Source organism: Mus pahari, chromosome 9, assembly GCF_900095145.1.
Source record: "Mus pahari chromosome 9, PAHARI_EIJ_v1.1, whole genome shotgun sequence".
NCBI classification, from domain to species: Eukaryota; Metazoa; Chordata; class Mammalia; order Rodentia; family Muridae; genus Mus; species Mus pahari.
This window is the reverse complement of record NC_034598.1, coordinates 46,914,701-46,930,291: the sequence shown is the minus strand read 5'-3', so window position 1 is coordinate 46,930,291 and position 15,591 is coordinate 46,914,701. Positions and strand designations below refer to the sequence as shown.

Here is a 15,591-nt window from a genome sequence, read left to right as displayed (position 1 = left end):
AGGGAAGGGAAGGGAAGGGAAGGGAAGGGAAGGGAAGGGAAGAGGAAAAAAGAAAAAAGGAAAAAGGAAAATAAGGAAAGGAAAAAGGGTAAAGAAGAGAAAAGACAAGACAAGAAGAGAAAAGAAAAGAGATGCTTTCATGGAGCCAGTGGGCTTGGGGGGGAGGGGGGTATTAAGGGAGCTTGCAGAAGCATTCAGAAGAGCTCACTGCAGCATTTCTCATGTGCTGGTTGAGGCTGTGCCTTGACCCTGAGCCACCTCGCCACCAACCCCAAGGGCAGGATCAGGCAGCAGATGTTGAACATGTCTTAAAATGCTTCTCAGCCATTCAAGATTCCTCAGTTGAGAATTCTTTGTTTAGCTCTGTACCCCCATTTTTTATTTAGGTTATTTGGTTTTCTAAAGTCTAATTTCTTGAGTTCTTTGTATATTTTGGATTATTAGCTCTCTATTGGATATAGTGTTGGTAAAGATATTTTCCCAATCTGTAGGTTGCCATTTTGTCCTTTTGACAGTGTCCTTTGCCTTACAGAAGCTTTTCAGTTTCATGAGGTCCCATTTGTCAATTGTTGATCTTAAACCCTGAGCCATTGGTATTCTGCTCAGGAAAATTTCCCCTGTGCAGATGTGTTCAAGGCTCTTTCCCACTTTCTCTTCTATTAGATTGTGTTTCTGGTTTTATGTGGAGGTCCTTGATCCACTTGGACTTGAGCTTTGTACAAGGGAACAAAAAATGGATCAATTTGTATTCTTCTACATGCAGACTGACCACTAGATCAGAACCATTTGTTGAAAATGCTGTCTTTTTTCCACTGTATGCCTTTGGCTTCTTTGTCAAAGATCAAGTGACCTAGATTGTGTGGGTTTATTTCTGGGTCTTCAGTTCTATTCCATTGATTTCCCTGTCTGCCTCTGTACCAATACCATACAGTTTTTATCACTATTGCTCTGTAGTACAGATTGAGGTGCAGAAGTTCTTTTATTGTTTAGAATTGTTTTCACTATCCTGGGTTTTCTGTTATTCCAGATGAAGTTGAGAATTGTTCTTTCTATCTGTGAAGAATTGAGTTGGAACTTTGATAGGGATTGCATTGAATCTGTAGACTGCTTTGGTAAAATGGCTATTTTTACTATGTTAATCCACAAGCATTGGAGTTTTTTTTCATGCTTTTCTATACTAAGATTGTTTACAAATTTGCAGAGTTACAACAGAACTACTATTGTATCCTTAGTTCATCAACTTTTTTTTTCCTGTTTCTCACATAAAATACCCTGGATTATTTGGTTGATATTCTGCCTGTCAGTTTCCTGTGGTGAAATGATTATTTGTACATCTGTAACTATTAGATATCTTGCATATATAATAATTGATAAATGCTTTAATCATACTTGTTACATTTAATTGATTCTTTGTGAATTTCATATCATGCACTTCAATCCCACTCATCTCCCATTCCCTCAACCTTGCAACCTCCCAACCAAAAGAAAAAAATCTTTCTGTAGAAGACACGGTGTCACAATGTGTCCCATAGTATACCCTTTGTCCATACATTTTGCTTGCAAATGTTCATTGCAATGAGCCATTTGTCTGTTTGAAGGTTTCTGGCTTCTGCTATACTATCAATACTGTATGCTTACTGGGATTCCTCTTAGATATCTTGTTACCATGTGTCATGGAGATCCTGCAGCTTAGGATGTGTAGGACTGGCCCTTTCATACACACTAGCAGGTTGGGTAGATATTGGGGAGGGTCAACTCAAAGGCCAGAATCAGGGCCTAAGAGATATCTGAGCTGGTCAGCCCTACTTCACCCACTCCCATACTACCAGAGTGAGCTTTTCAGAACTGCCTTAGCTAGCTCATCCAATGACATAACCAGCAAGGGGCACAACTAGCTCTCCTGTCCTTATGTTCTCTGGACCAGCTCTACTGGGCTGCCCAGGTAAGATGCAGCACCCATTCTCCCAAGTATTGAAGCCAATGAAAGACAGAGCCATCTCTCCCACTCTCATGACCTTGGGGCCAACTCTCTTGCCTACCATATGTGGCAAGGAATGTGGTGGTGGGGGAAGCATCTATCACTCATTGGAGCAACCACTTGGACAGATAATTTGTAGGGGGAACTCTCCCATACTTATTCCCTCTGGGCCAGCACACCTGTGCCCCCTGCAATGAGGGTCAGCTCTATTGTACTTCCTAGGTAAGGTGTAGGGCTCACTCTCCAGAGTATTGAAGTTAGTGAGGGGCAGGACTAGCTCTCTTGCTCTCATGCCTTCAGGGCTAGTTCTCCAAGGATGCCCAGGTGAGGTTTGGGTTAATTCTGCATAGCCCTCAGGCATCAATATGCCCCCAGGCCTCAGCCCAGATCAGGGACATCCACCTGGCCTTTGGGGGTAACAGACCTTTGCTGCTGTATGTTCACAGCCCTGAAATGGCCCACAGTGGCAGCAAAGTCCAGGTCTTAGGTGGTATTACTGGCTACTCACATCACACTATTCTTCACTGCTTTCAAGTCTCTAGTTCTGCCTTTCTTTATTGTGCACACATCCTTATGCTTCTCTTTATCTTACATTTTTCCACCACTTATTTGCTCATCTTAGTGGTACCCAGGTTCTCTCTGTATCTGTGGTCATCTTAGGAGTGGTCTCAGGAGTGCTATGCTCCACCTGTGCTGTGTGACACTGGGTAGAATTCATGGTCTGGCTTCCTGGACCATTCCACCTCTTTAATCATACATTTCTTGCTTATTCCTCTTCTTATTGAAGATTCATTTAAAAATCATTTGTATAACTTTATATGCCCCAGGTGTAGATTACCTTTTCTGATTTATCAGTTATTGGTGGCTCATAGACCACCCCCAAAATTACATGTTATTGTCATTGCTCTTAGTTATTTTCTAAAACTTGATGGTAAAACCCTATTGCTGTAGATACCATCATCTGAGTCATTAGGTATAATCCACCTGGTACCAACCTGGAGGCTTCATCCCAATTGGCTAGATTTCATAGAGCTGAAAGGTCCTATAAATGACACAAGAGAAGAAAATAATCACCAGCTGTACCCAGATGTGAATCCTGTGAGCTACAGTAATGACTGGCATGTCAGGATGTGTCTATTCCTACAATAGTGACATGAATAACATGAGAGTAATCAGTCAGTTTATAATAGCTTTGAATCCTACTTCCCAAGATGGAACTCATGTCTAGGACAATTAATTTAGCAAAAAATCTTATAGCTGTCTAGGCCATAGGGTCCAGGGGAAAACCCATAATTTATTCTGTTAAATGGACATAGAAATAAACTGCCCCCGATGTTCTTATCTTTATTCCCAATGATTAGTGTATCATCCAACCCTCATTAGAGACGCTTCTTTTTACACTAGACCATGATTAACATAGAGACTTGTAGTAAGCGAATATGTAGAGAACAAGATGCTGTAGAGTGTTCAGCTTTAAACATAACAGCTATTCACCTCCCATCCCCATTTCCAGGGCATATGCATCACTGTTGAAGAGGAATAGAAACAACTTAAGAGACATAGGAAGTAGATTTCTCAGAAAAATAGTGTTTGTTGAACACAAGAGCACAGATACATACATGGACTACCAGTAACTGTGACTGTATGCAAAATATATGCCCCAGATCAAATCAGATACGATTCTACCCTTAAGGGGAATGATCAGGCTATTAGAAGAAGAAAATACTGTTTTCTTCAGAGCTACAGTCCCTGAAGGGCTACTCATGCTCCATAGCTGAACTCATACCCATGCACACGGACTCAGTGTATGTGAATGAATATTATACATATATATATATATATATATATATATATATATATATGTGTGTGTGTGTGTGTGTGTGTGTGTGTGTGTGTGTGTGTGTACACAACAAGTTTGGGGGGGAAATTGGTAGGGACAGGGGAGAAATTGGAGGGGATGGAATGTGGGTTGGATCTGATTCAGATATACTATATGCATGTATGTATATTAGATAAAATACTTTAAGAACAAGAAAACCTGAAATGAAAACGGACTCCATTATACATAATTGATTTTAAGAAACAAAAGAAAAAGAAAAAAACAGAAAACTACCTCAAATTCAATCACCATTGGAATTTTGAACACTTTTGTCTTATTAATATTGCTGTTAGCATTACTTTGTTCTAGTCATTATCAAACAAAGAAATACATTAAAGAAAAAAAACAGAACAGGAAAAAAAATCTTCATTACAAATAGACTGTAAGGATTGCCAACTGACTCAATCGCTAGTGTGTAGATAGTAACATTCTAGCTTTCTTTTGATTATTATATTTGTAAGCCTTAGAGTTTGTGAACACTGGCTTTCACAGATCAAAGGAAATAATGATCATTCTAAAAGTTTGAAGTGAATCTTGGAAAAATATTATAAGCCATACATTTTACTGAGGATTGATATTCAAAATATTGGCCAACAAATACGTGAGAAAATATTTTCTCACAAAAATTGTAAAATTATATAATTTAAATAATTTTAATTTATGTAAGGATTGTAAATTAACTTAAATCCACAATGAAATAATCACATATCAGATGGCTAAATAGATAATTCAACTAATGTAGTTTGAATATGAGACATCCTGAAGGCTTGTGAGTTGGGGATCTTTCATAGCTGTCAGTTGATGTACTTTTGGAGAAGTGGCTAGTTGAAACTGCAATTTTATCTGCCAGATGTACGTCACAGCAACAAAAAGCTAGATAGCACAGCTGATGGCAAGAGTAAATCTAAAGTTAATCTAAAATGAGTTTTAATAAAAATTTGGTGTTTCACTTGGGCAGAAAGCAACAAACAGATATTTGAGATGGTGCTAAAAAATGAGTATCAGAAAAACATTTTAAAAGGAATCTAGAAAAGCATTCTCAATAATAATTTGAATAAGAGAGAAAAAGACATAGTCCCAGGAACCAACTGGGATGACATTAGCCGAAATATCCAACAAAATGCAGATAGAGACTGTAAGTGGTTCTATGCAGTGCCTGTGCAGTGGATAGGCACGGCCCCTGGTTGAGGGAAGGGGCTACTCACCCATCTCAAAAATTTTAACCCAGAATTATTCTGATCTAAAGGATAAGCAGGGACCAAAAGTGGAGCAGAGACTGAAGAAAAGGCCATCCAGAGACTGCCCCTCAGATGCAGATGCTCCTCATAGCCAACTGAGCACTGGGACTCCAATAGAAGAATCGGGGGAAGGACTGAATGAGCTTAAAGGGATTGCAACCCCTTAGGAAGAACAATATCAACTAACCAGATGCCCCAGAGCTCCCGGGGACTAGACTGCCAACCAGAGTATACATGGAGAGACCCATGGCTCCAGCTACATATGTAGCAGATGCTTTATCTGGCACCAATGGGAGGGGAGGGCCTTGGTGCTTTGGAGGCTCTCTGCCCCAGCATAGGAGGATGCCAGGGTGGTGAAGCAGGAGTGAGTGGGTGGGTGGGGAAGCACCCTCATAGAGGCATGGAGAGGGAGGATGGGATAAGGGGGTGGCAGAGAGGAAATTGGAAAGGGAGATAACATTTGAAATGTAAATTAATAAAATAACCAATTAAAAGAAAGAAAAGAAAAATAAATAAATAACCATTTCCACAGAAAAGAAAATAATGCATGAATTAATCTATTTTTATTAATATTTAAGTATATGAGTGCCCATATGTATTGTCACACAATGTGAGCAAAGACCAGAAGAGAACATTGGGTCCCCTGTAACTGAAGTTATGTATAGCTTTTAGCTACCATCTGGATGCTAGAACCTTTGCCCAGGTCCTCTGCAAGAGTTGTAGGTATTTTTAACTGCTGAGCCATGTCTCCAGCCCCCAGCCTCAGTCAAATATTAATTATGAAAATACTTTAATCTGAATTAAATTTTACAAAAAAGTCAGTAAAAATGATGCATGAAGTTGTAAACAGTGCTTAGCTCTTTTTTACATGGATGCTTGAGGATGTAGCCTCAGATCCTCATGTTTACATAGCAAACACATTTGTCTCCAGTTAGAATTCTACTATTATAACTGAAAATATAAACATATTTTGAGGCGGTTTAGAAAAAGTAAGTGTTTTAAAGATTTTTTAAAGATGGCAATAATATTCTGGAGTGTGGATAAAGCTAATATAAATGAGATTAAGATAAAACACACAATAAAATTAAATTATACTCAGAATTCCAGATACATGTTAATAACTTTTAAAAGGATATGAGCATTAAATAATGTTTTCACTTACTGAAATAAAGATGATAGGCAATTAAATCATGTAGGGAGATTTGAGTGGCATGAGTATGAAGTATGGCAAAAGAAGAGTGTTAAAAGCTAAACCTAGGAAAAGTTAAATTTATTGCATGTATTCTGGCCTTATTTGGCATCAGTGAGAGGGGAGGCCCTTGGTCCTGTGAAGGCTTGATGCCCCAGCATAGGGAATGCTAGTGCAATGAAGCAGGAATGAGTTGGTGGGGAAGCACTCTCATAGAAGCAGGGGAAGGGAGATAGGATTGGGAGTTTGCAAAGAGGAAACCAGGAAGGGGGATAGCATTTGAAATGTAAATAAATAAAATAACCAATAAAAAGGAAGTAAAAGAAGAAAAGCAAAAAGGAAAAATAAATAGCACAAAGTACTAAAATAATGTAGAATGCTCTACCCACAGCAGGAGAAAATTATACTACAACAGAAGAAATAGATATGGCTCACAGCAGGAGAAAATTATACTACAACAAAAGAAATAGATATGGCTTAGAGCAAAATGATTATTGTCTGAGCCCAGAGTTTTCCCTATTTGCACATTTTGCAGCTTTATACCTGAGATTGGCTAAGGACTTAGCTACTTTGACTACATGTTAATAGAGTATACTCTTTCATTAGTTTGCATCTACTTTAGGCATTAAGCTAGGGTATAGTCCACTATGTACAGAGCAACTCAAGGGGAGATGCTATGACTGAGTTGAAAATGAGCTTTGGTAGCAAAGAAATCGTAGGCTATGAAATAAAGTTAATAAACATAGAAAGAACACAAAATTCTAACAGGTAAGAAACAGTGTCTACAAAAACTACATTTGATAGGATGTTCTAACTATGGACTGCCTTTTCTGATCATACTTCTAATTTACTGTGTGCATGCTGGGTCAGAAATCCAGACATTCCTGGACATTTTTACTTGTTTTTGTTTTGAATAGTTTCACACCTGCATACAATGCATTATGTTCATGTATATGCCCATTGCCCTCTTGTGCCCCTTTCCAATACTTCTGACTTTGTCCATTATAACTAGTCTCCTTTCTGTATGTGTGTTGGGGGGTGTGAGTGTGGGAGTGTCTTTGTGTCTGTGCCTGTATGTAAGTGTGCATGCCATGTCTTGTACAGGTAGTCACAGTCATTTTATCTCAATGATTATAATGCCCACGTCATTTCCAGAAACAGTGCTTCATAGGATTTCTCCATAGTCTCTGGATCTTACACTCTAAAGCAGACTTATAAATGGCTAAATTCTGAAATTAAATAATTGCTTTGGGCTCACCATTAAAAGGGACATCTGTATGACATGCTCCCAGACCCAGGGAAGAGTTCTGAATATTTTGAATGCATGGAGTCTGACCTTTGCATTTTTGTTTCTATATTCTGATTGTTATAAAGGCAACTAAGATAAAGTTTCTTTGAGCTAGCTGACTTATAGGAAAGTTGCTAAAACAACAATTTTCATTCACTCCTCATTCTACCTCCCTAGTTATATGTTATTAGCATATAAAAACTATAATAATATGACATAAGAACCAAGAGACTAACTTTATTGAAATGCTTAACTAAAACAAACATTTCAAATGGATTCCACTAGTTCTTAAATGAAAGTCAATTTCATGTTACATTCTGTTGTTTTTCTTTTTCGTTACTCTTTGGCTCAATTCTTCAGCCATCTCTTTATTCCAATTTTATGATGTTAACATTTAAGTATAATATTTGTATTATTTTGTTGATAATTTCATATTAATATAAGCTTTATTTTAATCATACTTAATCCCATATCTGTCCCCCATTTCCTTCAATATCCATACTGACATTTTTGAAGAATATTTACCAGTTATTCAGTCCTTCAGTGCTGATTGAGCTTATGTTTTTATGTGATTGGGATAACAATGTACATTTAACACAATTACAAAAGAACTGTGTTCTAGGAACATTATACCAAAGTGTTGATGATATTACTGTGTCTTATTACTAATGACTTAATTTCTACTCCCTGAGTTAAACTGATGCTTGACACTCCTTCTTCACTGTAAAGTTTCCATCCCCTTTCACAATTGTCAGATACTTGAAAAAGATAATTTGAGGCAATAAAAATTGTTCCATCTCAAATTTCAATTCATATATTTCATATTTTTATCTGTAACAATTTTTATGATATTTGTCTCATCTTTATGTTCAATTTTCTTGTTTCCAATTCCTTATTTGAAATTTCACTATATGAACTCATCTTTGCTCTATTACACTTTAAATAATTGATCGGAGTCAGTGTAAGAATGTTAATTTAATTATAGTGCTTAAATTTTAATAGTATCATTGTGTAATTTGTTGCTCAAATGGTCTGTGGTATTTTGTTATCATTATTTTGAGCAACTCTCTTTCAAATAACTTCCATTATTTATTTGTGGTACTAAAGATATTCTAGAGTATTGCCCCCCCTAAACTCTATAAATCACCATGAAACAACATGAAGAGATAAATGGAAGTAGAGTTCACTGGTTTGAAACATTGATGGAAAGAACATGTGCCTACATGAGTGAGGTAACCCAATCACAAAAGAACTCACTTGATATGCACTCACTGATAAGTGGATATTAGCCCAGAAACCTAGAATATCCAAGATACAATCTCCAAAACACAAGAAAATCAAGAATAAGGAAGACTAACACATGGATACTTCATTCCTCCCTAAAATAGGGAATAAAATACCCATGGAAGAAGTGGCAGAGACAAAGTTTGGAGCTAAAACGAAAGGATGGACCATCCAAAGACTGCCCCACCCGGGTGTCCATCCCATAATCAGCCACCAAACGCAGACTCTATTGCGTATGCCAGCAAGATCTTGCTGAAAGGACATTGATATAGTTATCTCTGTGAGGCTATGTCAGTGCCTGGAAAATATAGAAGTGGATGCCCACAGTCATCTATAGGATAGAACACAGAGACCCCAATGGAGGAGCTAGAGAAATTACCCAAGGAACTGAAGGGGTCTGCAACCCTATAGGTGAAACAACAATATGAACTAATCAGTACCCCCAGAGGTCGTGTCTCTAGCTGCATATATAGCAGAAGATGGCCTAGTCAGCCATTGTTGGGAAGAGATGCCTCTTGGACTTGCAAACTTTATATGCCCCATACAGTGGAACACCAGGGCCAAGAAGTGGGAGTGGGTGGGCAGGGGAGCAGGGTGGGGGGAGGGTATAGGGGACATTCGGGATAGCATTTGAAATGTAAATGAAGAAAATATCTAATAAAATAAGTTTAAAAAAATAATCCAATTCTTACAAAGAGCAAATAGCTCATTATGAGATGGCATCTTTTTCTCAAATTATTTAAAAATGCCTTCTCCAAACACTGGACAGTTCTTTACCTTGCTGCATTAATGACAATCAGGAAAGTTTATATTTTAGCAATGCTAAATGAATTTATGAATTGATAAACCTGGATGTTAATAAAATTTTGATTTCTAGATAAATAAGAGAAGTTATAATTTTGTTGATGGTTGTTTACACAGCAAGCAGAATAAATACATTTGTATTATTTTTAACTCACCTTTTCATAAATAGCCTACTTGTAACTTTTTTCTTTCTGAAGGCCCAGGGATCATTTCCCAATGGTCCTCAATCTTTTTATTCTCTAATTCAGCTACAAAAGGACCTAGTTTGGACCAAAGATAGAAGTGGCTCTGCTTGAGGTAGGAGGGTATTGGTGATGGCTAAACTTATCTAGTGATATTTATTTTTGTCTTTATGGGTCAGTTACTGTTCATCTTTGATGGAATAGCTTCACACACATTTGTTTCATGCATTTTTATTGAATTGTATAAATAGATAAAATATGACTTGTAAGACATTGTCAAATGTAGAAAAATTTAAATGACAAACAATTAGAGCTTAAATTAGTAAAATAGGTCAAATTATGTTTTGACCTTCTTTCCCAAGAAGCCTATTTTATTAGTGTTCCTCCTTATGAAATCTGGAACCAGTTCTCTCCTTATCCTATCAAACGATTGTTAAGCCTTTGATCCTGCCATATGAAGAAACAGAACCAAATGTGTGAGTGGTATAACTTACTATGGAGATAATTTTTCTTTGTCAGAAGTGAAATCTAACATTTTTTGGAAACGTTTAGAAAATTTCTTCTTGACCTCTTAGCTACATATAAAACACCACCTTATGACTTTTTGAAAGGCAATTATTTCTTGCTAAACAAAATTTATTGTATCAAGCTTTGCTATTTGGTTACATATATATATATAATTATATATATATATATAATGCAATTCCTGCAAAGAGCAAATAGCTCATTATGAGATGGCATCTTTTTCTCAAATTATTTAAATTTGAGAAAAAATTCAAATTAAATTCAAATTATATATATAATTATATAACCATATACTAATCACTAGGTATTATAAAAGATTTTATGTTAGTAAATATTTGAAATACATTTTTCTTGTAGAAAGATAACATATTGCTTAATCCAATAGATACTATTACTATTGATACAAATTATTTGTCTAGTGACACACATCTGTAACCTTGGCACTCAGGAGGCAGAGGCAGGAGGATTGCCACAAGTTGAAAAGTAGCCAGAGTTACATAGCAAGATCATCTTAAATGATCAACAAAATATTGATTTGCTCTCTTAATTTTTCAATCTTTCATTCAATGCACTCAAAAATCCCATTACAAACAGAAACTTACAGTAGCCATGCACATCTCCACTGAGTCTACCTGTGAATAATCCCCATCAACAGTCAGACACAGACTGGGTAAATTTCAGGAGACTCTACCCCTCACTGTTGAACCATTTGTTATTGATAGTTTCTGGAAAAGGAAAAATTGATGACTTAAACTGTGAACACATTGAGACCCCCACTGGACTCAAATGGTCACCTCCAATCCCATAATCACACAAATGGCCCTGGTTAAATTAAATTGCTCACAAAATGAAAGCAAAGTCATGAATTTTAGAAAGTGACTAGTAGAGCTGGGGGGGGGCTGTTAATAGGAATAGATGAGAGATAAGAATAGTAAGAATGCATTACATACATTTATGAAACTGTAAAAACATACACATATGTAGCATTATACAGATTGTTCACACTATATTTAGAAATATATGCATATAACAATAATTAATGAAATAGAGGTCATGTATTTTTTAAAAATGTAAGCAAGTGTATATGGAAGGCTTTGGAGAAAGAGTAGAAAGGGAAAATTATATAATTGTATTATACATCTCAAAAATGAAAAATATTAAATTCAAGAAAAAAAGAATAATTTCAAAAGTCCTGTTCTTGTCAAAATAATCAAATAACAGAAACTTCCTTTTATAAATATTCTTTAGTAAATGTAATTTCCTGAGTAATCATCTTTTTATACAATTTTACTTATTTGTTTTGTGTGGACGTGGTTAGGAAGCATGAATGTTACAGCATATGCATGGAGGTCAGTTAATTTGAAATCAGTTCTCTCAGTTCACCATGTGTGTGTCAGGGATCAACTCAGATGGTCAAGTTGAGCAATACACACTCCTACCCACTAAGACATCTCTCTAGCATTGATTAATTACATCTTAAATTAGATTTTTTTAGTTCTAATAATTATATTATCAAATTAGGAAGCAAAAATTGATGTCTTCTAGGTATGTATAATACTGTAATAATTTTAATGGAGAGAAAAACATTATTACTGATTGATTAAAAGTAAAATGTCAAGTTTGGAAATATGGTATAATTTAACAAACCATTTTATAATTAATATTTATATGAATATAAACCTTTATGTGAAATTTATACATAATTTTAATGTTCTAAATTGGTATTCATGAGCAAACAAACTATAGAAGCTAATATAGTCAATTGTGGTTAGCCATAATTTGAATTAGCAGATAAATTCATTTTCTTGATACCAAAATTCAGATTATTTGTATAACAGTATTTTAAGCCAGCAGTGTAGATCTATAAAGTATATTTTAGCCATTAAAATGAAAATAGTTGTCATGTATGAAATCATCAAAAGTTATAAAATTAATTAAAAGATAGTTTATTTGATTTTTATAACAACCTATAAATTTTTGCAAAAAGTATTTTTAAAAAAGTTTAAACTGCCCGTGATATAATATTCAAAACACTGAAATTTTCCTGATACAATTCAATTATATAGTATGTTTTCCTGACTTGGCAAAACTTATCTTTACTTTATTCATACAAAATAATTTTGAAAGTTCTACCTTCATAAACACAATATTTGTATTTGTGTATTAATATTTGTATATTACTAACTTACACATTACATATAATAATATTTTAGTCTGTGTGGTGAAAATGGTAACAGAAAAAGTTTTAAAATTCCTTGAATAGGAAAAGCATATCTTCTAAATATGTCCTCACATTTGTTGATAGAATATATTTTATAATTATGGAAAATTGCATTATTAAAACAGAGTTAATTACTTGAATATAAATTTTATTAATTTTAATAGAAATAGTGTTACAAATTTAAAGATAACAAAATATATTTTGCATGAAATTTTTGACAATATCTATATAATTTTTTACCTTTTATAGGAGAGGAACAGGGATTGCATATAGAAACTATTGTAATTTACTTAGTTTTAAATTAAAGAATTAGGTATATATTTTGAAATAACTAAAAAATAATTATGCTTCATGATCCAATGTCATGTTGTACTAAATCAGATTTGAATAAAAAACATTATGTTTTATTTTTGTTAGAAAACAGTGTATGTACTGCTAAACTTGAAGGAACATTACAAGGAACTTATAGGGCAGGATTTTGATTAAACATAAAACATTGGCTAATCAATGTGCCTTTATTAAATGATCAGGACATTCACTAAGTTCTTAACATTACACAACCTTATTATAATATAGGAAGAATGACTGATATGAATTCTGAACTCTATTAAAAAATGAGATCAAATTAGACAAGCAATACCACCACGACTGACAACCCATTTAATCCTCAGAACTCGAAAAGTGGAAGGACAGAGCCAACACCCACAATCTTGTGTCATGGTCTGATCTCCACACTTGCACCATGACATATGTTCCACTTCCATGACACAAAATTAAATAAGTAAAAATGTAGTAGAAACTGTTGGTTTTGTCTTTTAAATGGATTAACCTCAAAATATTTGAGCTTCAGGAGGCACATAATGATATTTGAAATGATAAAGTAACAATAAACATAAAGTGCAAATTAAGAAAGCGATAACAGCCAAGCTCAGGTTTTGTTAATTTATTTTTGAGATTTTGGTGTAATTGAACTTTTTTCTCCTTCCTTTTCTCCCTCTAGATGCTCACATATACCCTTTTCCTTCCTATTTCAAATTCCTGGCCTCTTTTTTTCCACTAATTGTTATTGTATGCATATGTGTATTTATTTGTATATACATATATGTTTCTAAGTATAACAAGTTCAATTTTGATATGATAATTCATGTTTTGGATTATATTTATCTGTTGCCTAACAAATTAATTAAAATGCTAACTTTAAGCAACTTTTTTCTAAAAGTTCACTAGTATGTTGTATTCATTGTATGAGATTATGGGTTACATAACAACATTTTCATTTAGCTATAGTATATATTTTCACTGTATTTACATTCCTTTGCCTCTCTGAGTCACTTTCATTTTCCCCTTCTTCTATTATGTCACATACATACATGCATATTTCTTTAGAAATCTATGAAAATATGACAGCTGAAAATAAGGAATCATCAGCCAGTGAGAAAATATGTGCTAATATAATTTAGAAGAAACACCATCCAGTCTACAAGTATGGAGACAAATCAATACATTAAGGGCTTTTATTGTTCTAGTGTAATTAACTTTCAAAACAAAAGTATAGAAAAAGATTCAAAGTTTGAAACAATTGTTTTTAATTGTGAATTCTAATTTTATAATGAAACCAAATTAAATTTTACTTCAACCTTTTGTTATTGTTATTCTCTATTTTGACTTGCCTCAAGTTAATGATGGCAAACCACTCATCAGTGACAAAGTTCATTCTTCTTGGATTGACAAATGATGTCAACCTTCAAGCTGTGCTTTTTCTCTTTCTGATCTTAACTTATATCTTAAGTGTCATGGGAAACTCCGCCATTATTCTCTTGACTCTGCTGGATTACCGCCTCCAGACGCCTATGTATTTCTTCCTCCGAAATTTTGCGTTTTTGGAGATATCTTTTACCTCTGTCTTTGTTCCCAAGATGCTAATCAATATTGGAACTGGAGACAAGACTATTTCCTTTGCTGGTTGCTTCACACAGTATTTTTTCGCAATCCTTCTGGGAGCAACAGAATTTTACCTCTTAGCAGTGATGTCCTATGACCGCTATGTTGCCATTTGCAAACCCCTGCATTACACAACTATCATGAGCCGGAGACTTTGCTTCCAATTAGTTTTAAGTTCCTGGTTATCTGGTTTTATAGTTGTTGCTGTGCCACATGCAATGACTCTTCAGTTGCCTTTCTGTGCATCCAACATCATCAATCATTATTGCTGTGACTACACTATATTGCTGCATTTATCATGTTCAGACACACACTTCATAGAAGTGATCCAGTTCCTCCTGGCTGCTGTGACCCTCATCCTCACCTTGCTGCTGGTGATTCTCTCCTACACACACATCATCAAGACCATTTTGAGGATCCCCTCTGCTCAACAGAGAAAGAAAGCTTTCTCTACTTGTTCCTCTCACATGATAGTGGTCTCACTCTCTTATGGAAGCTGTATTTTCATGTATATAAATCCTTCTTTTAAAGATGCAGCAAATTTTAATAAGAGAGTAGCTGTTTTAAATACCTCTGTTGCACCTCTGTTAAATCCATTCATCTACACTCTTAGAAACAAGCAAGTAAAAATAGCCTTCAAAGATATGCTAAGCAAGACTATAAGTTTCTTTAAAAAGTAAGTCTTTGAGGCTTAGTACTAAGGTAATAAAGGTTTAGAACACTACAATTGCACCTACCTATATTACTCACTTATTAAATTAAGCCATTTTTCTACTATCAAGATGATATGTGTGTTCCTGTGTAACCTCTATTGTTTTTATTTAGATCTCACTTAAAATTTTAAATTATTATTATTTTATGGACATGGATGCTTTGTGTACATATGTGTAGATGGTATGTAGACCTTGTGTGTAAATAAACAGTAGGAAAATTAGGAACATTAAATATACATGTTTGTCTCTTCAAAGGGATACATGAATAACCTGTTTTCTGCTTAGAAGGCTGGTAACGGATTGATTAATAGCCTGGTGACCTGTATGTGTGGCCAGGCATGCTGACTCC

General features: G+C 35.0%; 1 protein-coding gene across 1 annotated transcript; it reads left to right on the top strand.

Moving 5' to 3' along the window:
* Nucleotides 1–14,214: 14,214 nt before the first annotated feature.
* On the top strand, nucleotides 14,215–15,261 carry LOC110327071 (olfactory receptor 2AP1-like). The gene has a single exon (XM_021205794.1). It carries the CDS (start codon nucleotides 14,268–14,270, stop codon nucleotides 15,207–15,209), a length of 942 nt encoding a protein of 313 aa, XP_021061453.1. The 5' UTR covers nucleotides 14,215–14,267; the 3' UTR covers nucleotides 15,210–15,261.
* Nucleotides 15,262–15,591: the final 330 nt, after the last annotated feature.

Bases quoted from the DNA above. Each gene is read 5' to 3' on its own strand.
- LOC110327071 (XM_021205794.1), top strand. From the start codon at position 14,268: ATGATGGCAAACCACTCATCAGTGACAAAGTTCATTCTTCTTGGATTG.